The 26,537-nt window shown below is 45.3% G+C and overlaps 1 protein-coding gene across 1 annotated transcript in view; it reads right to left on the bottom strand.

Annotated features, from left to right (window-relative positions):
• SKAP1 (src kinase associated phosphoprotein 1) overlaps positions 1–26,537 on the bottom strand; it is a 272,735-nt gene that overhangs the window by 26,605 nt on the left and 219,593 nt on the right. The window contains exons 5-10 of the mRNA XM_037033577.1: positions 21,112–21,189; positions 20,191–20,274; positions 17,081–17,205; positions 14,506–14,569; positions 12,212–12,406; positions 3,949–3,999 (exon numbers count right to left, since the gene is read on the bottom strand). Of these exons, the coding sequence (XP_036889472.1) occupies positions 3,949–3,999; positions 12,212–12,406; positions 14,506–14,569; positions 17,081–17,205; positions 20,191–20,274; positions 21,112–21,189 (597 nt within the window). The remainder of the gene's footprint in view (positions 1–3,948; positions 4,000–12,211; positions 12,407–14,505; positions 14,570–17,080; positions 17,206–20,190; positions 20,275–21,111; positions 21,190–26,537) is intronic.

Raw genomic sequence — 26,537 nt, 5'->3', positions numbered from 1 at the left:
CCCTCCTAGAGCCTGGGTTGGTAAGATCTGGACAAAGAAGATCATAGCAATGGCCCGAGGGAAGGGACTTGAAAACGTCACCATGTTCAGTCCAGGAAGGCAGTCTCAGTGTCATTCCATATAACTAATTCAGAAGGAAATGGCCCTGGCTGTGTAGCTCAGTTGGTTAGAGCATTGACCCAATATCTCAAGGTTTGATCCCTGGTCAGGGCACATGCAAGAATCAGTGAATGAATGCATACATAAGTGGAACAACAAATCGAAGTTTCTCTCTCCCTCTCTAAAAATCAATAAATTAAAAAAGATAAAAACAAAGCAAGATGCTAGGGCATTGTTAAAAAAAAAAGGAAATGCGTGAAAAAATTTGCCAAGCTTATTGAGTACGACGGCAGAACAGGAAGAGCTGCTGACCAATACCATTTGCTTATTTCCATAGCTCTTTAATCTTGAGTTGTGAAGTTTTTTAAAAAAATATTTTATTAATTTATCTTTGGAGGGGAAGGAAAGGAGAGAGGGAGAGAAATATCAATGTATGGTTGCCTCCTGTGCGTCCCCTGCTGGGAACTGGCCGGCAACCCAGGCATGTGCCCTGACTGGGAATCAAACAGCGATCCTTTGTTTCGCAGGCCCGCGCTCAATCTACTGAGCTACACCAGCCAGGGTGAGTTGTGAAGTTATTATGTTCTTTCATGTTATAAGTATGATCTTGAAGTGGGAACACTCACAGACCCAGATTTTCATCTCCTCTGCTCTGTTTACTGGGCCAAAATTGTAGTTGGCTGAAAATCAACTCATGCTTGGTCCTAGGAAATAAGTTTCAAGAAAATAAGAGCCACAGACGCCTCTGTGGTCACCATTTCTACGCGTCACAGTTAACTCCCTGGCGGGCACCACAGTGGAAAGAATGCCTCGGGGATGGAAGGCTCATCAGCCACGTTTTTCCACCCCGCAGAAACTCCTGGATGTCGGCTCCCCTTTGGCTGACCTTGCCCACAATTTTCAGAGTGAAAATAAACTGTTTCAAGATCTTCCTTGGCCAGAGATTTTATGTGTCTAAGGATGGTATGTGTCTCGAGCTCTGCTTTTTTTTGCCATGGCAGACCCCAGCAAATGGCTAGTATTTTCATATAAACGTTGGAGAAGGAGCTTTACTTTTGGTTACCTGGACATTGCCTTCCCATGATCAGCAAGGGAGATAAATGCTCATCACTGAAGACACTCAGTGTTAGACTGTTAGGCTGATGGGTTGGAATTTGGCGAACATCTGAGGTGTTGAAGAGTCACTCATTAAAATAACCCTGTTACTAACAGTCATGCTGTGAACCAAGTTCTTTATAGATTGAGCAATCAATACTACAAGGCTGTGATAGATTTTCTAGGTAACAGAATAAAATAAAAGAAATTACATCTTACAGGGTCATTAACACCCAATAAGGATAAACTGAATTCCTTTTTTTTCCCTCCTTCTGATACGATCTAGTTGGGCTTTAAAAATGTTAGCAATTCCATTAGCAGAGAGCACAGCATCCCGGGAACAAAATCCCTGGGATGGTAGGGAAGATGAACTTTAAAGGTAGCCGTGCTAACCACGGTATCTTTTAGAGGAGAAAAGATTTTCCTCCCTAAATGGCATGTGTCACCTGAGAAAAACTAAGCAAGCCAAACTTGTGTAGCTTTTCTATTACAAAAGAATTCACATTGTTTTATTTTTCTAAATACATTTCATTGATGATGCTATTACAGTTGTCCCGTGTTTTTCTCCCCTTTACCTGCCTCTGCCCTGCACCCCCCTCCCACCAGCACTACTCCCCTCTTAGTTCATGTCCATGGGTCATAGGTATAAGTTCTTTGGCTTTTCCATTTCTTGGACTCTTCACACCGTTTTAGAGCTCCCTGCCATTTTCATGCCTTCGCTGGGGCTGCCATCCCTTCCCCCGGGGCCTCTATATTTTATTGTTATAACGCTAACAACGATGACGTTTGGATGTTACGTATTTGTGGCTATTTCTATAGCCCCTTTGGAGAACAGGCACGATATAAATTTAATACATACATACATAGGTAAACACAAATGATAAAGATTCCTGCCTCCGATTTGGCAGAGAGCGCAAAGTCCCCCTCTGTTTTTTAACCATGAGGTCGCCATTCACTGTAACTGGAGGGACGTATAAACCACAGAAACGTATTTAATAAAGAGCTCACCACACTTGAACAATGCCTATTTTGGAGGCAGGAAGCTTGAGAAACAAAAGGGTTTTTTTTCTTTTAAGATTTTTTATTTATTTATCTTTAGAGGGGAAGGGAAGGAGAGAGGGAGAGAAATATCAATGTATGGTTGCCTCTCATGGGTCCCCTGCTGGGAACTGGCCTGCAACCCAGGCATGTGCCCTGACTGGGAATCAAACTGCAATCCTTTGGTTCGCAGGCCTGCACTCAATCCACTGAGCTACGCCAACCCAGGCAAAAGGGGGTTTTTAATACAAAAAAAACCTACTTGAATTATGGCTGCTGGAAAAGTCAAGATATAAGTCTTCCCTCATGCCCCTCCCCCAGCTAGAACCTTAGAAAGAGAGGCGGAAGGAGGAAGTGAGACAAAGGAGGAGTCTGAAACGGAATTTTAGACTTTGGCCAGAAGACCACAGATTGCTGAGTGAAGTTTACTATACAGCTAGCCACAGGAAGCTCGCACTTATTCCGCGAAAGCCATCCACGTGACGTGTTTCCTCCATGCTCTGATGATGGAAGTCAGTGGAGAAAAGACATATGTGGGACGTGGGGTGGTCAGGAAACGGATTTCCTGTGGGAAGTCTGTATAGCAAGCAGAAAACAGTAGGAAACAGGCTTCGGAAGGGACTAAATCACACGTGTTCATCGTCACGAGGTGCTTACTTGAGCTACTCTGACACTTGCCTCTCTTCTCTTTCTCACTCTCCTGCTTTAGCACGTGGCTCTTTGCAGTCTTCCCTCTCCCTCGGGAGAAGCTGGGCTTTTATGAAGTTGGGTCCTTCACTAAACCTGTTACATATTCGCTCCCCGTAGAGAGTGCATCAAGGAAAGGGACTTTGCTGGGCGGATAAAGAAGAGGGGAAAAGGCACAAGGAAAGGAAGAGAGAAGGAAAGGGAAGAAATAGGAACAGAGAAATGGAGAGGGAGCAGGGAGGGGAAGAGGGAAAGAACTCCTAGGCTGAAGGCTTTAATGGAATCTCTAAGGAAAAATCAGCCGTTGTCTGAATCAACCACAAGTAAAGGCTTTGCTAATGCAATGAATGTCCTTCAGGTGGCCCTTGCCACACATTCCTTTCCTGATGACGACAGAATAGGTCCGTGGTCCACTTAACGAGGCTTCAGAGGGGCACCTGACCTTAGAAAGGATGGGCTCACTAACAGCCTGAAGCATGGTTAACAGTCTGGGATGAGTAAGACGTAATTTTGTATTCAGCAAACCTGTTACATATTCATTGCCAAGTGTGCCTGGAATCAAACCCGGCCATCAGAAGTCAGCGTCACCAAGCAGTTCTATCCTTCACCCCACGTTCACTTTTCAGATCTGACACATTTCCATTCCCCTCCGAACTTACAATCTCCGGGCCTCTCGGAGAGGAGACATTTCCATCCTTTCCATGCTCAGTCCTCTGATCTCTTAGAGATGAGGCCATTCTGTTTCCCCTGTACTGATTTCAGAAATACTGATAGGAAAAAATAAATATCTGGGTTGGCTTGCCCCCTCTCTAGAATCAATCTCAGCCATTCTGGGAACATTAATTAAAGTGAATAGGTGGCTGCTTTTAAAGGTAAGGTATTTTCCTATCCAGTCATCTTAGTGGGGGATTTTGAGGCCTGCAGACCAGTATCTTCTTAATTAGCGAGCCCTGTACGATGCGGAAGGCGCTTTCTGCAGCCAAAGGCCCCGTGCCCCACCCAGCGCCTGCGCAGCACGCAGCCTCATACCTCCTCTGGGTCCGGCGCCGCTCTTCTCCTCCTCCAGATCGAGCTCGTCATCTGGGGGGATAAACAGCGTCAGCGCCAGCAGTTCACGGTCAACAGTCTCATGTGGTTTGTATCTCTCACCTCATCACGCTCTCTTCTTTAAGAAAATAATTACCATGTCCCTTTAAAAAAATCATCTCTCACCTTCAAACTGGCCCTCTCTTTCTTCCCTCCCTGTACATTCACTCGCAAGCACTTTAAAGGGCTCTGTGCGAGGTGCTGCCCTGGGAACAGGACACACCTGGCACAGCCCCTGCCCTCGTGGGGCTTCCAATCCACTGGATCATTCGAGAGCCTATCACTAAATCCTAGTCCTTTTCCTCAAACCCGACTTCTTCTCCTGGAATTCTCTTCAAAATGTATTAACTCCATGCAAATGTCCAGACTTAGAGGGTGTGTGGGTATGTGTGTGTGGAGTTGAGCACGTGTTTCAACCCTCCGTGATTAATTAGTCCTTAATGTATCAAGCTTTGTTTGGCTGTAACAGAAGCTGGTCATGTACATGATTTTATGTTCCTAGTACTTGGGGCTTGTAGTTATTTTTTTTACTGTTTTTTTTTTTTTTTTTTTTTTTTTTAGCCCGCCTTGTTCATTACAGTGTAAGCTCCTGAAGGCAGTTGGAATGGTCTTTTAATTAATTGCTACAGGTACACAATGGGTTCTAAGTCAGTGCCATTGTCTAACTCCAGTCAAGTGTTTCTACGATCAAAGCCCCAACGTGATTGGCTTGTGTCTCTTATCCTTGTTAACCTGTTTCAGCTCAGACGTCATACTGTCTGATAACATTGGGCCCTTGTAAAGGAAGCACGGGTCCTCCCACACTCACACTGAGTGAATGACACATAACTAGGATCATCTTAAGCCCTGAATACTTCGTTGCTTCTGGCTGCATTGCCTCCCCTTCCTCTTTCAGGGTCTTAGGGCACTTGCCTGTCTTGCTTCCCCATAGTTATGCTACTGCATGGGGCTTTTTGAGGAGATGGCTTGGTGGGGATAGCTGCCCCCACTTATTTGAAAATATAAGGTTTATAGGACAATATAAATTCTGATATGCCAGACTAGGGGACAGAAACTCTAAGCTCATAAATAATATGAAACAACATAAAATAGTTTAGGCTATTAATGAGATAATTGACTTTGTATACAAAATGATACAATTCCCCAGCAAAAATAAAAACCAAGAGATTAATATTCTGGAGGAGTAAGTCACCTGTTACCAAGGTAACAAAGACATGCATATATGTTTACCCTACAAGTCACTTGGACTCGACGCTCCTGATCTCCGTGTGTGACTGAGCAGCAGAGAACGTCCTCCTTGCCACGTGCAGTGCTCTCTGCGCCCCTCCGTCAGGATGGGGTGACATATTGAGGGGGTGAGATATTGGAGGGGTGAAATCAAATGTCAGAAACGGGTCGTGATACAAGAAATCATGTTAAACATCAGTCGTGGCACATTGTCTTCTTGCTGCTTGCCCACTTCCTTCCGTCCTTCCTTCCCTGGCTACGAATGCTTTTCCTTTTTGACGTGGGACTAATGTCAGAGGACTGAGAACAGCTCTTAAGAGTTGGTACGCCCTCTGTTTTAGAGACACCCAATAATCCGGACAGAGCGCAGCTCTTTTGCTGACACCGAGCAACTCGGTCACGAAGCCCAGTGATCTGCTGTGCTCCGGTACTTTTGCAGACAGCCTTTATTCTACGTCCGCTGTCTGAGCGCAGATGTCTCTGCCTCCCAATTCTAATCAATGTAAATTGGGTCAGATCTCCGCTGTGAATTACAAATTGGATCCGAAGTCGGAGGGTCACCGTGCCTGCTGCTCCACCTCCTTCCCACCACCATTAGATGGGAAGCTGCACCGAAGATCTTTTCTAAATAAATCAGACTTTATTGTAAAACTCGGCCACTGACGAGACATAACCTCATTAGCATTGATTTTAAAATAAATTATTGAAAGTGGCTTGCCTGCTCTTTGCATTTGTAAAATAGGAGAATGTAAATGTATTTGCAATGATAAAAATGAAAACTAAAACTTGATTCCTTTATCCTTTCAGGCAATGGCACTTAATCCAGTCATGAAACACAAGTGGGAAAAATACAAATTTGTTCTCTGGGGTTCAAGTCCAGACTGAACACTTGATTTCCGTTGTGCCTGTGGAGACACCTAGAAAGAAAGCAAAATGCTGGCCACAGATCTTATACATCATTCACCACCATTGCTGAGGTCTACGGCGGTGGGTGTGAATGGGGAAGCTCCCTTCCCCACCTCTGTTCTATATGACGTCGTCCTTCCCCGGGGGCTGAAGGTGGGCTCCAGTCAAGAAGCCTGCTGTGGATGTGAGAGGCTGGGTGCTGTGCCTCTGCTGTGTTTGAAAGCGTGAGGATGGGGGTCCCATTCCATGGCGAAGGAACGTGCCCTCCACAGCCGGGGAGGGATGGCACCCCGCGTAGCACCTTCCCAGCTTTAGAGGGCACGATGTAAACAGAGAGGCATGCACTTCGTCTTGCATCCTTCACTGAAATCAAACTGGTACCTTTCAAACTCCAAAGCCAAGAAAACGGATTACAGGGCAACAGAAAAAAAAAGTCTCATCACTCATAGAAGAGGGCGTGTTAATCAGCCAAATGTCTAATTTTATTCATCTGTAACGTGAGGCTTTAGTTTTAAAGAGATTATTTTGAAAAATATTTTTTTAGCCTAAAGGCTTATTGTACTTCTTTAGAAGAGTATTATTAGGCATCTTAGCATTACATCTACTGAAATACATCTTCATTTAAGAGAGAATTAAAATTTATGTGCTACCTCAACTTTAAACAGTAATAGATTATAATGGTCCTTGCTCCTAACAGGGCATATGGGACCCCAACCTTACATAGGTTATAAACGGATTAACCTCCAAAGATTATTGTCCACTTATTACATTAAATGCTCTGCTTGATTCCCAAATATCTCATCTCAATTGGGAAAACAGTTGAGGAAGGTTCTGTTAACTGTGCGAACGTGTGAGAGAACCATGAGGCATCACAAATGAGCACTAGCATCCGGAGAGTTGATTTCAATCAACACTCTTGGCGCAATGTCAAGGATGCTAATGAGAGGCTGAAAGGAACAGGACACTGACTCCACTTCGGAGGCAGGGGAGGAGCCGGCTTCCCATGGCACCTGGCTCCTTTCTGAAGTGCGGCTCTGACGTGGGCTGAACCAATGCGGGGGGAAGAACATTAAAAAAAAAATGACTAGATCAGAAAGAGGAAGATCACTTTCCCCATACAAAGCAAAGTGACGGAAGCTTAAAAAATGCCAACTGTATCAGTGTGCAACCAGATGTCAAGGTGCTGTGGTGACAGATGCCACAGAAATATAGACTTGAAGTGCAAAGGGAAGGTGCAGAAAAGCAGAACTAGAAAGCGCTCCACGGCATGCACATCTACCTTATAAATCTGTGGCTGCTGTAGCACGTCCTTAGACAACGTGGAAAATATGAGCAAGATGCTAATAACACGTTGAATTCTCTGGTGTGTATTTGGTAATCTCAACTGCTACCTTAAAATATTTGCATCCTATCTCTGTGGTGTGGTCTTGATGTACGAGATAGTAAACTCAATTGCTGCTAACTGCAATACTTGGAATGCACTGAACTTAATTTCACAAATAATAGTTGAGTGCCTACTAATTGGGGGGGGAGAAAGACCTGAATACAAATCCCTGCGGTAAAGGCTGAAACAGAACTCAATTCCAGTTTGAGTCACCGAGGAGACACATTTGAGCACAACGTGTAGGATCTCATCAGCTGAGATCAGTGGGGGGTTTTCCAGCTAGAGCAAAACAGCATGATTCTCATTTTGGTGCTGACCAAACACGGTGTGGCTAGGACCCAGTGTGCTTGGGAGTGACAGAGAAAAGGCCAGGGAGCTCAGAGGGAGCTTGGTGGTGGCGCTGACCCCTCTTTGATATTCCCCCCATGCAGTGTTGCTTTTCTATGAAACTGAAATTTGCTTTCTTCACAATCTTTGTATGTTTGGTGTCTGCTTTTTCTTCTCTTAGACCTCCTATGATCGCCGTTTCCCCTCCCTGTGAGTCTGGACAATTCTACACGGGAAAATAATTCCACAGAATACTGTTTCCATTAGAGTCAAATTAAAAAAAAAAAAACCCCAAACCCAGATACATGCTTTATTCTAAAGCAATCTGGTTTCTGGGTCTGTAACAACCCTCGGCGGCAGTGCGGGCAGCATTGGAATGTGCACAGAAATTCCCAGGGAGGGCTCTTTGTCTCTCTCTCTGTTTGCTCTCCTGAAATCTCTCCAGAGGACAGAGCCGGATTCTGTTGCCGGTGCAGCTGTGGCAAGGCCCTAGTTACAGCTCTTCAGTGGTCTCAGGCGCCTTGCTGGATTCCGGCCTCTAGGCCCCAAAGAGAAACCTGATAAAAGTTGTCCTTTTATGGAATCTGGAATCGTGAAACTGGGCCTGTGCTAGCCTGTAAAATAATTCTGGGGAGGGGTGAGAGAGGGCTGAGAGAAAGCCTGCCATTTTCCACATATTGCTTTAGCATTTCTTTGTGGTAGTTCCCTGCAGTTTAATCTACTGCAAATGAGATCTTAAAAATCAAGGGACCCCATATGCTCAACGCGGATGTTCAGAAGTCCCACTGGATGCCAACCTTGAAACCACACGATCCAGGATGAGCATTTTTGTGGTCTTGGCTGAAAACCTCGAGTGCCCTGGTTTTCTCTCCCGGGGAGAAGAATGCTCGCCACGTAGCAAATGCTAATTATCCCATGATTAATGCGATGTAGTACATTTAATTTGATGACCCACACATTATTTTGGTTAGGAAAAAATATTTTTGTATTGACTTGTTATGTGTTATAGGCACTTCTCTTTCTACTGGGAAGCCCACCAAGGTAGCCCACCTACAAGGCCTTCAGCACAGAGACCACAAGGCTTGTACAAGCCCCACGGCAAAGAGGAAGGAGGCAGAACCATCAACGCTAAAGTGTCTCCACAATGCACAGTGGCCCTATTATAACGAAACAAATGTTAGGGGTCGGAGTTGCTTGACTCTTGGTGGGTGTGCAGTGGTAGCACAATCCAACGTTACTGCCGCTGTCCCTCTACCTGGCACCTGTCTTCACAATAAAAATGGGCCTGAGCGGAAGGTGTGCTCCACTTCCATCTGCTCAGACTTGTCAGTTTCACCTGCTTCATTCCTAGAGCTGAAAATGTCCGGCTGAATCTCCAACTGGACTGTCTCCGGTCTGGTTGGTGGAGGCCGGAGACTAGCCAGCCCCCAACTCTTCAAGGAAGTCACACTTCCTATTCAAGCACCACTGAATTAACGACAGCCAGCATTTGCTGAGTGCTCCCTGCACGCCAGGACTCTGCTCCCGGAGCTGTACACATGTTGGTTCTAGATTTCCTATGGCACCCCTCTCTCATAGCTGCTATTGTCACCCCCCCGTTCACGGATGGGAAAGTCACACGGAAACAGGGCAAATGACTCGAGTAAGGCTTCACAGCTGGCAAACGGCGGAGCGGGTCCATCCTGACTCTGGGCCAGTACCAGGACCTGTGATACCACACTGTCTCTTGCAGGCCACTGCTGGGCAGGTAGTCATGTGAGATGGGGGCACATGGGGGGCGACGTCCAGCACCTTGCACTCCCTCCCAGTCCCTCCAGGACTGGTGGTGGGGCACATGCCAAGCTGACAGCAATCTCAGGAGCAGGAGTCTGAGCGGAGTGGATGGGAAGCTGGGTGATGGGGACTTGGGGCTGAAATATTCCTACCACAATTAAATGCCAATATATTCTCACTTCCAGTGCTAACTCTAAAACCTGCGGTGGATAGAAAGCGGCTTTGGGGGAAAAACCTGTTAGTTGGGTACAGCACCATCCTTTGGGAACTTATGAACAAGTTAGCTGCCTGGAGACAAAGGCCCCGGCTCTCTCACGGTGAGGCCTTCCTCACTTCCGAGGAACTGCTGTGAGCATAAAGCACACCAGTCTCCACGCCCCTGGAGGCCACTCCAGGGATTCTGGGGGCAAGGCCCTGGTAGTCTGGGCAGTGCCGCAATGGCCAAGGGTAAGAGTTTCAAGGGCAGGGGAAGGGTGGCGGTTAAGAAGTCAATCACACACTAATTGATCTACCTGGGTTAAGGTGATGATCCAAAATTCACCTTATTTTTTTTAAGATTATCTATCTATCTATCTATCTATCTATCTGAGAGAGAGGAAGGGAAGAGAAAGAGAGGGAGAGAAACAGTGATGTGTGATGGGTTGCCTCTCACAGATCCCGACTGGGGACCTGGGCATGTGCCCTGACTGGGAATGGGAGATCTTTTGGTTTGCAGGCTGGTGCTCAACCCACTGAGCCACACCAGCCAGGGCAAAACTCATTTTATTTTTTTTGAAGCTGCTGTCCCTTTCCTCTCCTTTGCTCCACTTCTCTGAGCATCAGATCCCTCCCTCCAGCGTCCTCTGAGAACTAAACACAGTGCAGGAAAAGGTCCGTCTTTGCTCCCTGGAGGCTGAGTGACTCAGGGAGGTTTCCCCAGAGCACACTCTTCCCCAGCTGTAGCCCAAAGCAGCGTGTCACTCGGATATTTCCCCAAGCCTGAGCAGGAGTGAGCAAGAGAGCAAGCTCACTGGGAAGGTTCTGGCCAAGTGGGGGCGTACACCTCCTTTTAGGGAGCGTTGTGGATTAGATCCATTTCTGCGCCCTGCTGTTGCAGTGGAGCAGACTGTGAAAGGGAAGATTCTCAGAGGAGCTGTGTTTTAATGTAGCAATTTGATTCAATTTTCCACTCTATAAAATTACCCATCACTGCTCGTTGCTTTCTAACAGACACCTTCACTCTTAATTTAACAATCCTATCGAATTCTGCCAGGGAAATTGGAAAAATTTATCACCTGTGAAATTTTATTTTCCTTTGGTTGTATCTGTTTTTGTAAAACTTCATTAACGACGATGACTTGCTGAGGAAATTATCATTTTTTTTAAACTTCAGACACAAGAATGGCTCGACCTCAACCAAGATATCATTTGCATAATAAAACACAACAGAAAGGCTGGGGAAGTTGGGACTAGCAGCGGCTGGAAGTGCTAGGAGAGGAAGCAGACTCTGCTTGGAGGGTGGTGGGTGGTGGGTGGTGGGTGGTGGGTGGCGGGTGAGGTCCCAGCCAGTAGAAAATGCGTGGCCACAGCCCTGATCCCTGACTCTGGAAGCAATGCTGGGTCTCTTCTCCCCCAGGGAGGAGACAAATGCAGCCTTGACAGGGTGGGGCCCCATCCTCAGGAAGCGCTGAAATACACGTTGTTTACTCAGGGCGCTGCTTAGCAACCAGCCCTGTGTTCAGGAGCTGCAGTGCTGGATTCACCTTAGTTCCTAAGTTTATCTGGGATGGAAGTTTGCATTGCTATAAATTTAGGCTTAACTTGAATTTCTCAGCAGAGCACTGAACTCCTGGCCAATTTCCACAGGAGCCATCTCTCTGAATGGACTTGAAGATTCAGCGTTCCTGCGGTCTAACTACCTCACAATTAAAAGGCTCGGGCTTCGGTTTCTACAGTCTGACCCCCACTGTGCGCTGCGCTGTTCAACAGCTGCTGCTCTCCCCGCAAGAGGTGGATCTGCGGAAGCAGTGATGACGATACGTTTTTTTGAGATGCCGGCTATCATGCCGTTGGAACAGAAGAAATACGCACAGTAGACCTGCTGTGACGGTGGGCGAAGGGAGCACTTCAGGGGTATTCGTAGGAGACGCATTTTGATTCATGGTCTATCTGAACTAGGAAATCATAATGAGCTGTGCTCCATCAGGGTTTTACTGGGTTACAGAAAAGGTTTGTCAGCACTTATCTATGTTCCTCCAGACTTTTAACAGCCATCATTTTGGGGCAAATTTCTGTTATTCTCACAATGACCCAGGAAAGAAGTTGAAACTAGAGTTTTGAGGAGTCACACCAAAACTCACAGTGAACCAATGACAACCAACTTAAGTATTCTTAACTCTTTCACCTTGTTGACATAGTTACTATGTCCCTTCAGACTCGCACGATGAAAGACCCTTCCTGATGAATGCACTCCCCCCCCCCCCCTTCAGATCAGGGAGGTGCTCTCCTTTAGGGACCCGGCTCCCTCTGGAGTTTTCAGAGCTACATTCTTCTAGCAGGTTAAGAGTTTCTGAAACAGGAGGAAGATACGTAGAAGATGAAGTTTCTCACCTGGTAAGACTTCATAAATATCTTCTTCTTCTTTCTCCTCCGAGGGCTGCTTTAGCCCCAGACTCCCAGGCAAGGTAACGGGTCTGCGTTGGGAACCAGAATTTTGGGAGTCAAGACCATCGATATCATCGTACATCTCTTCCTCTTCTTCCTCCTCTTCCTCCTCTTCATATGGAATGGTTAAGGAATTCAGATCTGTCAAGGTCGAGGTGAGAATGAGTCAAGATAGGGAGAACAAGAAAAGAATAAGGCAGGGAAGGAAAGAGGGAGATGGAGGAGGGGGAGTGAGAATAAAACATGTCAGGAAAAAATGAAACACTAGGTTAAGTGCTATTATTTCCTATGTGGGCCTTGGTGGCAGGAAATCTCCAGAAAAGGCCAGATCGGCACTGCATCAGGTTTAAACCATCAACATAAATCCTTCCTTGCAATAAAACTCAATCAGGACGAAGCAGCTCTGAAATGTATGGGTGTGCGAATGAACGCAAGAGGTGAAGGGAAGAAAAGAGGCCAGAGGAGGGAATGCCAGTGAGCCACGCACCGCTCACCAAGTAGAAAACTGGAAGGGTGAGTGACGGCCTGTGCTTCTCCAGGGGGCACAAAGCCCTGGGAGCAATGGTGGCTTCTGCAGGGGGTCTGAGCTGTCAGGAGCTCATCTCTCCCATGATCTCATGGCAGAAAGTCAGACAAGTTTTCTTGTAAACAGAAAAAAAGGGCAACAGTGGAAGAGGAAGAGAAAGCGAGGTATGGAAAAAATATAACTGCAATACAAGACCAAATGGAATGGCTCAGTGAGGTGGTTACCATGTCCTTTTTCAACTGTACAGTCTGGCTGACCTTAAAGTGGGTCACCGCACAGAGGATGTGGTGACATTGCAGCGCTGGGAGCCCAGGGCAGGGGAGGGAGATTGGTTTTTTATTTTAGTGGGGAACTGGGAAGGTTCGTTCTCGGATGTGCAGTACTGAGCGCTCCCTGAAACCCCGCTGAGGGGCCTCTGCAGAGTGGGTGAGCGCAGGCCGGGCACTCAAGGGAAGGTCGGGACAGCGAGACATCCCACATTCATTTCAAAGCACAATCAAACCGTTGGGCTTGACTAGGCTTTTAATAAAGATTTTGCAACAATTTGCATCTGAATTCTGGTGCCACCTCATATGAGGAAAGGATCAAAGACACATTTGTGGCTTAAACCATATGTTATTACTCTGTTTGTTTTAAAATAAAATGGAATGAATAATTTCTTCAATGTGGAATTCTGAAAGTACCACAGGGTACAGCTCAATAAAGCTGCTTTGAGTTTTATTGAGGTTTACACACTTAGGGGTATATTACACGCATAAATCTGAGGCACCTAGATGAGAGTGTACCCTGTAGTCCTGCCGTCAGTGTTCATGTTTGCCTAGTTCCGGTCTATTATACGTGACGCTCTTGGTAGAAGCGATAGCTTGTTTTTGTGAGAGCAAAGGCACAAACTGAGTAAAAGAGGCAATTCTTGTAATTAAAGCTTGGGCGCTCCTTCCCTTTTATCCACAATAAAATCATGGAGCAGAATGAAAAACAGAAGTGCAAAGGCTTGGTGGTTTTAGGCCATCGAAGTTGGTGGTTCTGTCTTTCTGTAGAGGCAGGTCCTGGCATGATCTGTATTGTCTCGAGGGTCATCTGATGCCAAGTGACACTCAAGGTTGGCTACTTCTACCTGCCAGGCCACACCCAGACAAGGCCCCCTGGGCCACGGCCACTGCTGTGCCTGCAGGCTGGCCAGCAGAGGGTACGCTAAGAGCAGTCATTTAATATCTTCAGGCAGGACTCTCCCCATCCTAAGGCAAGGAACAGTTTTATTGTGGGTCGGGGACAGCAGTTTGTTTTAATGTCCAATGTCGTTGAGGGCCACCTGGATGGGTTTAGATTTCTACTTCCTACTAAGACCAAAATGGCAACTTGATGACTTAAGTTTGATATCACAAATTTCCTTTCCAGAATATAAGGGCTTAGTAGACATTAAATTGACCTGAGCTGGTTTTCAGAATCTCCTTTTCTAGTGATTATGAATATTACGGACGTGCCCGTAGGTGGGTGGATGCACTAGAATAGTATCAGCGGTCATCTCCAGGTTGACGGTCTCTTCACCTTCCGATTTATACATGGCACCATTTGTTGTTATGACATAAGGGGTGTGGTAGGGAGGGTAGAAGGGAGCAGGAAGAAAACACATACTCAAAAATGTGGATTATATTTATCCCATGTAACTCCAACTGCAAACCCACTCAGGCATTGTCTCTATAATAATGACACTTACCCTTTAATAAGAAACTTATTTGATCCACCCAGTCTCTGGCTTCAGCAGGATTAGTAGCTGTAAACTAGAGAAAAATTAATGAATTAATTCATCATCTTCACTCAAATTTCCATGAATCCTACCAGGAGGTGCAGGAGAGGGAACTTGTGAATTAAGTTTCAGAGTCATGTTGGAAGCTCAGGATTCTTTTCCTGCTTCACATTTTGAAAAGAGACCAAAATATGCCAAGTGATCTTCCCCTTCAGCAATTTTGTATCCCCAATGTTGGCAGCTATTTGAGCCCAGAATTCATGACTGTGTGCATTCATTTGGTTATCCATTCATTCATCATCAGACATGTATTTGATAAGAGGTTATAGAAAAGAAAGCAAACCACAATTCCTAACCTCAAAGAATAATGCATCTGTTATGGAGACAACACACACGCTGGAAATGGGAACACGGCAAAGCAGGTGCATTTGATGACAGCTGAATGTTGGGAGGAGATCAGGAGCACTTGCCGCCTGGAGTAGGCAGGGAAGCTTGTGGATGTAATACTGCTCTGGCTGGATTTTTTATGTATGTATTGATTTTGAGATGGGTGGGAGGAGAGAGAGAGAGGGAGAGAGGGAAATGCTGACCCATTGTTCCACTTATTTATGCATTCATTAGATTCATTGATTGCTTCTTGCATGTGCCCTGGCTGGGGATCGAACCCACAACCTTGGAGTATTGGGATGATGCTCCAGCCAACTGAACTACCTGGCTAGGGGTGTTTGATTGGATTTTAAAAAGAGTTATTGGGAGCTGGTGGAGGAAACTGGACAGTGTACAGAGGGAGAACCATGTGCAAAGTATTAGGAATGAGACCATGATGTACGGGGAAGGTAGGCAGATAAGCTTGACTGGAGAACAACCACTGATGAAGCTGGAGGGTTGAGGGTCAGAGGAGAAGTGATGAAACCAGGAGTTCAGGCTCACAGTGCAGGCAACAGGAAGCCACTGTAAACGATAGCAAACGGAGCAGGGCACTCAGTAGTTGTGGCCAGGAGAGACTGGGATGGGGGGAACTGGAGACCGAAGGCCCGCTGGAAGGCCGTTTAACTAATCCTTTGGGCGAAGTGATCAGGACGTAGCTGTTGTGATGGCTGTGGAAACAAAAGAAGGGATGGATCCAAGGGATATTCCAGGGGAAGAACCCACAGACCATGGCAATGGCTTGGATTCAACGGGCCAAAGAAAAGAAGAAGGAAACAAACTCTACTTTCTGATGCACAAAACAAGCCAGTCAGGCATCAACCCTCAGTGATTTTTTATTTTAAATGAATCAACTCAAAATGACTGTTCCCGAAAAACATTTTTATTATCTGGCCATTAGGGTAAGATAAAGGTATGTGCTGTATTAGAAACCTATATTCCTACTTAATACTTATTAATAGGCATTGTCACTCTCGATTTCTTAAAAACACATTTCTATAAAAATGTCTAGGGAAATGAGTTTAGACTCGACACATGCATTTTTATCTGGGTGATGCACCATCAAAAAGGAATGAAAAAATAACTTAGAAATACACCCAGTGCATACATCTGCTTTAAATATATCTATATACAGTTCTATAGAATAATTTAAATTTAAAAATGTAGCATTATATAATGAAGGCCTAGGACATTTAACAAAATAAGGGTTAAAATACTGTAGAAACATACAAGGATGAATGTGGAGAAAAACTCTGAGTCAAAAGGTTAATAAATGGTTAATAGCAACCTTTGTACAGTTTTTCCCTTTTTACAAGTTAGCTAAAGGTTTTCAAAATTGTCTCAGTAAAATTTTGATGAGATACAAATGACCAACTAACAGGAAATAATATGTATATACACACACACACAAATATATTTTTGGTGAAAATCACTATATTCTCATAGCTGGATTTTTTATTGCTTTAATTTTGTAATAGATAATAAATATATTACGTGTTATATTATATCAAAATATATTACAAATGAATACAGTGAGGAATAAATCTTTCTCACTCCACTCCCAGGTCTATTCCCTCGGTTATTGCTGCTACTATTCAGTCATCAAGGTCCCTACTATCTCAGAAATCTTTCCAGAGATATGTGGTGTATCCACGCATGGGAAGATTATTTTGGATAGCAAAATGAATATGGGAAAATAAATTAGTTTTCACTTGACAGTCAGATTTTTCTTGTTCTGGATTTCAGGGAAAGAAGCGAAGATAGTCGGTTGAAAAATAGAAAGGGAATCAAAGCCGTGGAAGGAGAGGATGTGAATGAGGAATTGGACTGCGTGCTGCCCCAGACCAGCCTCTCCCCTCTGGAGTAAGTGAGTCCAGGAGCAGGAGGGATGAGGGGATGGAAGCCAGGCAGAGGCAGCAACTAGGATGCGGCTGGCAACAGGCAGGAGAAGGGAGGGCGTAACATAGCGAAGGAGAGGACAAATCGAGAAGAAGTTCTTGGAAAACGAGCAGGTATCAGAGAAAGGATGGAACCGAGCACAGCAACCACACTCGCATGCAACAACGCGGAAGGGAACGGCAGTGCTTAACGAGAACTGCCATCTCCTCCGTCGCCCTACCTCGTAGCTGCGCCTATCCTGGGAGGTCAGTTCAAAGCAGGACTCTTTCTTGGAATCTTTCCGCAGGTAGGGGGCCATCCGGATGCTGTAGCCCTTAATAGGAAAGGTCCCTTTGGGCTGCTTGCCTGTAAGACAGGAAGGCTCCCTGTTTCCCTTGAGAGACACAACCGCCAAGGGAAGGCGTCTTCTCTGGCATGTCAAACAAAAGCACAGAGCAGCTGTCACATCCCGGAGGACCCACAACAGTCAAGGAAGGTTATTACGGAAGCTTAAGAAGAGGCTACCGCCACAGCAAGGCGGGTATCACTGCCAGGCTAGGGGAGTGTCACACAGAAGGCTATTTTGCCAAAAGAGTACAACAGAGACAGAGAATTTATTAGAATGTTAAGATATCTATAACAACAGAAAGAAGGAGTTATTACAGCAGGGAGACTGGGGCTGTAAACGTGAGGCCCTTGAAGGTTGTTACAGAAATGAAACATGGTTATCGGGTCCAGCAGAGCTCACATTTGAGGGGAGGGTAGCAGCGCGGGGGCATTACAAGTTCCCAGGATCACCTCCTGTGCCCTCTGCAGCGTTTGGGCCAGACCATTCTCCCCTCCTGCTGGTCGGGTGGGAGTGAATGCCAGAGGGAGAACAATTAAACCTCAGTGCTGTCTCCTCTTTCCATGAGGTCAAGTTGGGAAGGAGCAGAGCACTGATGAGCACCACCAGACGGTGAGGAGGGAGACACAAGGCAAAGGACCCCAAGTGGGAGAAAGGAGACAGTACTCTGCCTGTCACTCCTTTGTAAAAAAATATGAGAAACAGGAAAAGAAGAAGTGGTTGCCAAGGATTTTGTGTCCTTATGGTGCGGTGCAGGCAGAATGCAGAGAGGACAGGCACCACGGCGTTTGGGCGATGCTTTGTGTCCTGTATCGGAGAATGAATTGCTTACTAAGTGAATTTTGATAATGATGGTGATGAGGATGGCAGCGGTCCGACAATAATTAAAAGAAAAAAAGACTCTGCCCTTACCTGGTTGAGCTACAAGAAATACACAAACACTCTATACTTACTAAGAAAATGTCTGGGGTACAATAAGAAGTAACTGGCAAGGTGGGAGCCATGCGACGGTGCTTTTTGACACCAGAATCTTTTTTGTTAAAGTATCTCGCCTTGTTCTAAGTGGCCACTAAAATGTTTTGTTGTTTCTTTGGTCACCAGATTTTATTTTACCCTGACAGCAAAATGGTCAATAAAAGTCTCCTGGTCTCTTGCTCTTGTTCTCGCTCACCTTGAGTGCAGAGGATTCTGAATAAACGCACGTGACACATTGTTTTCTATCCAGATATGCCAACTGCTTACTTAAATGCAAGGGAAACGATGAACGTTTTTACGAAGGCATAAATGTTATGTTAGTTTGAAGGTTTAAAGTAAGAGAATCACACCTGGCTGGCTGGCTGGTATGCCTGGAGTTCGGGGCAGAAATTGTGGTTGCTGGATTTGAGAGTGGGCGGGGGTTGGGTAGGGGAGTCATCACTCAGTTTCTGAGCTATGCTGCTGTATTTCCCAGTCGGGCTCCACACTTGACCTCTTGGTGGGAACGACTGGGGAACCCAAGGTGGCGAACCCAAGATGCAGGGCAGGGATGCTCGATATAGGTAGAGAGGCAGGGCGGGGTCATCGTCTCAAAGCCCACGGGCGAATCTTAGGGATTCTGGGCCCTTCAAGGTAGCAGGCTTTTCCGCTGCCTTAGTGTCAAAGATGCAGCAAATCCAAATCTCTCAGACTGGACATCCAGGTGTTGGGAATGGAAAAAGTCTGGGAAAGAAGGAAGACAGGAGAGACAGAAAATGATCGGAAGGAAAGGAAGAATTTACTCTGGATCTCCGGTCTGCGTACCAAGACAGCAGGATGCAAGGAAACCCGCCCCCCCGCCCCAAACAAGAATTGATGTTTTACTCTGTTTCCCCCCCACTTTGTTTCCCAGGAGTACTCCTGAGGCAGTCTGACCCTGGAAGAGGATATCCTATTTGAAAGTCTGCATTCACCTACCGCACAGGTGGCAAACACAAGGCCCCTGGACTGAATCCTACCCTTTGCTTTGTTTTATCCGGCCTGGCACTGTGTGTCTACCTGGTGGCAGTGCCGAGCTCCCTGCCCCTAGTTAAAGAGCAGTTACATTTATACAGTCCTAAAATTACATTCGGCCCTTTGGAGGCAACCATGAGGCCAGTGTGGCCCCCAGGGAAAATGAGTTTGACACCCCCGACCTACAGGGATCATTTTTAGCTCGAGCTTCAACTTGCACTTACATCTTCTATTCCTTCTCATGAATTAAGCGACTGTGTTAAGCATGGAGTGGGGATCTTCTAGTGATAACTCGTGAGTATCGTGCTTGATTGAGTCAGTGGTGGCTGATTAAGAAACGACGTCTGGCCTGAATCAACACTGTGCTGGGGCTGCGGTCTGGCCAAAGGCTGTCTCGTGAACACGGCGACTCTTTGGGCCTTGACAGTCCCTGGCTCCAGGGATGTCGGCTGCACTGCTTCCCAGGAGTCAGGAGAGTAAAGTGTGGCGCGTGCTCTTACAGAGTCCAGACCTGAGAGTTCTTTTCCTGGGCTATCGGTGAGCTGTTTAAATCTTTCTCAGAGTTCAATTAGTTTCAATTTTTAACTATATTATTAAGAGTTCAAGGTTCTTTTGAAAAAAAAAAAAAGAATGCCAAAGTGTTCAACCTTGATAATGCTGTTATTAATCATAATAAAAGATAAGCCTTAGATATGCTGACCACAATATCCTAGTGTTTAAGGGGAGATAAATCCTATTTTTATTTATTTATTTTTTTAAAGTATATTTTATTGATTATGCTATTACACTTGTCCCATTTTTTCCCTCCCCTTTGTTCTCCTCTGCCCAGGGGAGATAAATTCTAAATTGACACCTGAGTCTTTGCTGATAGGCGAGGTGTAATTTACAGAAAAGAAGGAACCTGCTCCTTCTTTCCCGAGCGGGTCCCTCCGTGGGTGTTAGTTAAGGACTGCTTTCCTGCAATCTCTGTGCTTGAGAATTTACGAAGTGTTTGTATCCAGGAGTGAGACGCTGCTGTGCAAATGAAGAACACTTACTTTTCTCATTAGCATAGTAGTAGAAGAGGCCTCTGCTGACAACACACCATCTCTTCTGCCATTCCGATCCAAAGAAACTATGATCTAAATGGAACAGCAGTCAGGGACATAAATTCAGGTAACCACAGCCACGGAAGAGTCCGTAAAATCCAGCAGCACAGTCCAGGGTGTTATTGTTTTATTTCCCAGGTTAATGGGCTGTGAAACCCTCCCTTTCACTCCCACAGGTTACCCCACATTGACTCAGGGCCCAGAGGACTTGCTCAGTTAAAGGTCCAAGTTCTAAACAGGGTTGGCCTGCTCTGACTGCTCACAGCTGTCTAGCTTCTTTTATTTCAGCTTCCAGTCTCCTCTTGTACTTTTCGAATTTGTCATGATGTTGTATGTTGCCTTAGAGCAAATCAGTATGATGCTGTAGGCCCCGGGCACAAGGAAGGCTTTCTTTGTATGAGGCCAATGTGCCTGTGGAATGTTAAACCTGGGACTCCAGCCCTCGTGGAACCTACTCTAATCAGGTGAGAGCTGGTTTAAGATCTGTGCCCCTCTGAGATTTGAGAGTGGCCGCTTCACATATGACCCCAAAATTATACTCTTGGCAGCACACTTTCACTCTTCGTGCGAGCACACTGAGAGATAAGAACATCACTCATTCGACAAGCCTGCATTAAGCTTCTGTTCTGCCCCAGGTGAGCAGGGTAGGCCCAGTCCCTGTCTTGCAGAAGCTCACAATCTGCTTGTCAAGATGCTGAGCCATCTATCTCTCTTTAGCCTACAAACCAGACTTTTTCTTCCCTTCCTTTTGCCTTCCACCTCCCTGGCCCAGGACTGGGCTCAGAGAGGGCGCCTGCTACAGTCGCCCTCTTTTTCCTCGGCTCCCGTCCCTTTCTGGGATGTTCTGAGATCGATGGGTCTGACCAGTACCTTTACTTTTCTTCTCCAGGTATCCTTGCTTGATGACGTTATCAAGCTCTTGAGCTCCTCTTATGACGTCTTCCATTCCTACAAGGAGCAAAAACAAGATGCTTTGTTGCGACGTGATTTGTTGCTTCACTGATTTAGGCTACTTTTCAATAATCTACATTAGTGAAGGGGTGCCGAAGCGCGACTGCTTAAACACAGCACCAAATAAAACAACTTCTAGATGATTGGGGAAAAAAAGTAAAATTTCTTTCTTCCTAATTCTATCTAATGCTAAAATTGCTTAAAATGATCTAAACATACATTAGTTTGTGCAAGGGGCGGGCGTAGCCTAAATATGTAGTGGTTGGAAAGAAAACAAGGAGTTGGCTGTGGATATAAGCTCCAAATCAGATAACCCACACTGATAATCCAAAGGCAAACGAACAGCTACCAGCAGACAAGCTTTACTGAGCGACAACGTTCACTGGGAACACAGTTACCTCAGGAGCAATAAACATGCACACACTCCTTTAAAAAGCAAACAGCCACCTTAGTGAACATAAATTTTATTATGTTCACATAAAGAAGGGCTATGCAAGCTGAACTTGGCAATAACTGACAAATCCTGGTTTTGTCAAAGTATGGGAAACAGTGCAAGAACAGTAGAAGCTTCTGCAAAGAGAAGACACTGGAATCGACACCAGTCTCTAATTGCTAACATTCTGCTAACATTCGCTTTGAAGTAGCCTCATTAGGTACAAATTCACTGAGAAGTCAAGATCCTAGTCCATCTCCTGCCACTGGAGTTTATATTTATCTCACAGAGGGGAGGGGCAAAGGACAGAGACAAGGAGGGAGGAATTTACTCTTCAAAAAGGAAAAGGAAAAGCGAAACAACAAAAAACCAAAAATTCTTAAAAATATAATTTATATTTCTGAATCAGGAGAAATGAAGGGGGTGAACTAGCATTATCTTATTATTTGTTGAGTCCCCAAACCCAAATCTGTTGATTTGCCTTAAAAATTTAGAAACCAAACAAAATGCACACCAAATTAAGTCACAACCTATACCAGCAATTTTAACTTTTTTCATCTCATGGCACACATAAACTAATTGCTAAAGTTCTGAGGCACATCCCAAAAAAATTTTTTTTGCTGATCTGTCAAAAACAGGTATAACTTTGATTCATTTACACCAATGGCTATTGTGTTGGCTGTTGTCATTTTATTTTATTTTTTTCATCTTTTTTACTTTCTCTTTCAAAGACTGAATTTCTCTTTTAGAAATTATTTTGTTTTTCAAAACCTAGTGAGAAGTCACATAGAATTCTCATGGGGCAAAATGTATGACTTGCAAAAAGACTGTTCAACTCTATTTATATATTTGATACCCCATGAGTATCTGCTGAAGAGCATATCTGATTTTTTAAAAATATATTTTATTGATTATACCATTACAGTTGTTCTATTTCCCCCTTCATTCCCCTCCACCCTGCACACCCCTCCCCCACCCTTTCCCCCCTTTAGTTTATGTCCACGTGTCTCAAGTTCTTTAGATTCTATATTTCCCCCANGTCCAACTTCTTTGGGACTCTCTGAGCTTCCTGGATTTCCTGGAAGTCTATTTCCTTTGCCAGACTGGGGAAGTTCTCCTGTATTATTTGTTCAAATAAATTCTCCACTCGTGGCTGTTTCTTTTCCCCTTCTGGTACCCCTATAATTTGGATGTTGGAACGTTTAAAGATGTCCTGGAGGTTCCTAAGCCTCTCCTAATTTTTTTGAATTCTTGTAACTTCACTTTTCCTGTTTGGGCATTTCTTTCTTCCTTCTGGTCCACCCCCTTGATTTGAGTTCCTGTTTCCTTTCCATCACTATTGGTTTCCTGTGCATTTCCCTTCATTTCAATTAGTTTAGCCTTCATATGTTCCTCTCATTTGTGGCTAAAGTCATCCAGTTCTGTGAACATCCTGATTACCAGTGTCTTTTTTTTTTTAAATTTTGTTTATTTATTTTTTAGAGGGGAAGGAGAGAGGGAGAGAAACATCAATGTATGGTTGCCTTTTGTGCCTCCCATGCTGGTAGTTAGCCTGCAAGGAACCGGCCTGCAACCTAGGCATGTGCCCTGACTGGGAATCGAACCGCGATTGTCTGGTTCGCAGGCCCGCGCTCAATCCACTGAGCTACGCCAGCCAGGGCTTGATTACCAGTGTCTTGAATTGTGCATCTGAGAGGTTCGCTATTTCCTGGTCACTTAGAGTTATCGGCTCAGGGGCTTTGAGTTCTTCTTGAGCCATCTTTTAGGCTGTTTGTGCCTGTTACATATGAGGAGCAGAGCCCTAGGTGTTCACCAGGGCTGGGCGACCCAGTTGCTGGGTTGTGACACTGTATGTGGGGGCGGGGCCAAAGGAAAGCAATGGCAGGCACCCTTTGCTTCCTCCCGTCACCACCGCAGGCCAGGCGATTAGTCCCTCTGCGCTCGAATGGGCCTGGAGATTCGTCCCACTGCTCTCGAATGTGTGACCTCCGTCAGCAGCTGCTGGGTTCGTTGCTGGGGGCTGCGCGGTCAGTCTCACTTCTCACTCCCGCTGTCTCGAGCCCTCACTGGGTCCGCCTGATGCTACCCCGATGCCTGGGAGCCTGGGGCCGGGGGATCTTTCCTGCCTGACCCTGCTCCGCTGCTGGCTCCGCCCCTCTTATCGTCCAGGTTGAACGGTTCGTTGTTGTCGGACTTCCGTATAGTTCAATTTTCTGTTCTTTGGCTGCATCTTTGTTCTCCAAACCCTTGTTGTATTCAAACTTGGTTGTGGGAGAAGGCACAGTGTTTCCACCTATGCCTCCATCTTGGTGGAAGTCCCCTGGCTGTTGTCATTTAAAAAAATATATTTTATTATTTATTTTTTAGAGAAAGGGGAAGGGAAGGAGAAAGAGTGGGAGAGAAACATCAATGTGTGGCTGCCTCTCATGCATCCCCTACTGGGGACCTGGCCTGCAACCCAGGCATGTGCCCCGACTGGGAATCAAACTGGCAAACCTTTGCTTCACAGGCCCGTGCTCAATCCACTGAGCTACACTAGCCAGGGCATGTTGTCATTTTTTATTTGACAATCTAAGGGAAGGAGGTCAGTGCTCCTAACTAAATAGTCAGGTGTTGCATGTTTTAAAAATTCTTATAGCACACCGGTTGGAAAATCCCTGACCTATACCATATCTTGGGACTTCTAGATGAAATAACTTTTTTTCAATTACACAGTTATTTTTTTGAATATCTTCTACAATAACTAACTTTTACCAGTGATGACCACTTTGTTCAGTGCTTTACACACTTTTTACTTAAAAATAACATTTTAAGACGATGTAAAATGCAACTAAAGTTACCTCTTGCTTCTAAGCTGTTTCAAGCTTAGTTTTAGATATGTGAGTTAGAAGAGCTTTTCTTTTTTTAAAATTTCCCCCACTGTGTCTAGGTGCCTGATTCTTTATCCTATTGGTCCTTATTGTCACCTTCCTTGTTCATGGACTGATCCCGTCTCTGTGTGTTGCAGTGAGCAGTCCGTGGCTGCTGTGAATCCTCCCAGACAGGTCTCGGGATGCACATCTGAGAGCGACAGCAGCGGTGGGGGGTCTGTCTGCAGTCCTTTCATCCTCCCCACCCTGAAGATTCTACTGTCTCTTTGGAAACGGTCTCTAGGAAAACAGAAACGAATCCCACTGCGGGTGGGTGAGGACCCAGCGTGCCTGAGAAGACCCTTTGAAGCAGAGCCCATTCTCTGCAGCGCTGTCAAGAAATCGCTCCTGGGGCTGGAAAATTAAGTGAAAAACACAGGAGATAAGAAAAACAGGACCCCCTAAGCTCGTAGTTTCCATCTCTTCTTCCCATGGTTTTTTTTTTTCCTTTTCCCTATTTTTAAGGTATTGTTATACTTAGGGACACAGCTACCTGTTAAAGATGCTGAGAGTCTGAATCGTAAGACACACGTTAAACGTTCTATTAGAATTCAAAGCTCCTTTTTAATGCAAGTCTAAATGCCATCTTATGGGACATCCATAATTATGAAAATGGGAAGACGTCGCCTCGTGTGCGGGGAAAGTCCGGGAGTATGAATATTACATTAATGTGCCCACGCCAGCTCACTGATCCTGCTGGCAGGAGCATAAAAAATGCTTGAGTGAAACTTTTATTTAGATGTTAAGACTCCAGGCCCCAGCGGGGCGACAGAGAAAGTCCCTGTGAGTTGCCATCAGAGAGAGCATTTGAATTGAATTACCCAGGGGGGAAGGAAGTAGTGATGAGCGCTGCTTCGCTTATTTAATTTCATTTACTTTCAGTACATTATCAGCAGGAGGCTTTTCTTCCCCTACCATCCGAAACCCAAGAATGCCACCACCAAGAAAACAAAGGCATAATGCTGCAGACATGCTTGAACTTCAAACCACTGATTCTGGGAGACCAGGGACGGCACCGCCTTCTCCACCTTCTCTCCACAGCGTCACAATCGGGGTTGTAAAACTGGGCACTGAACGAGTTGCTGAATTTCCTTTCTTGGTCATTTACCAACAAGATTCTGAACAGTAACAGCTGGAAAACATGGTATTTTATATGCTGTGTTTTTGAAGGTGTGTTATGTGGCTTTCTTATTCGAGGAAATCTGTATTGCTGAACTCCGCTGCCTGGTTTCTCTTGTGGGCAGTGGAAAAAATGGGATTATAGGTGAGGTTTGGAATGGCTATGGAAAAACTTTAGGAAATCAAATCAAATCAATCTCTACTCTCTCGATTGTCTTTTCTGTGCAAGGCGCGGTGCAGTCACAGAGTTGTTCCCAGTGTAACATGGACTGCAGCTCCACGACCTATCAGAGGGATGTGGACGACCCACATGGGAAGCCACTGTGGCAACCAGGCCATCTCCTTTTCCGGTGTCAGTTCCTGGTTCTACTGATCAAGAACCGGGAACCCTGAGGAAGCACATGGTAGCCACAGTCCTGGGGCGCTGAGATGGGAGGGATCTTGTGTGCCTGAATGGACACCTACTGCCTGATGAACAGATCTGTGGAGCAACTTAGTGCAAAATAAAAGTGTGTAAATACCTTGCAAGGAGATAATAAGAATAGGAAGAAGACACAAACAACTACTATTTTAAGGCAAAACCACTTCTATTTAAGAATACTTTTTAAAAAATCAAGGCTTTTTGTCTATTACCTGAAAAAAGATATCACCACCTTAATGAAAAAATAGAAGTGATTTAGGTTTATTGGGAATAAATGGCCTGCTTGGATAAACCTAAGGGTGTATCACATTATATCAGCCTGAAACAGAATTACGTTAGTGTCATAATCTCTTTCTACCACTACACTTAACTACGACTGTCAGAACAGCCTATAGACAGAAAAGATTCACTTAGTCGAAGGATGTGGGGCCATAAAGATAAGATCAGCACAGAAGTGTGTTAC

This window comes from Sturnira hondurensis, unplaced genomic scaffold, assembly GCF_014824575.4.
Source record: "Sturnira hondurensis isolate 20B ecotype Veracruz unplaced genomic scaffold, ASM1482457v3 Scaffold0021632, whole genome shotgun sequence".
Taxonomy (NCBI): Eukaryota; Metazoa; Chordata; class Mammalia; order Chiroptera; family Phyllostomidae; genus Sturnira; species Sturnira hondurensis.
Note: the sequence above shows the minus strand (reverse complement) of the source record. Positions and strands in the feature narration are given on the sequence as shown.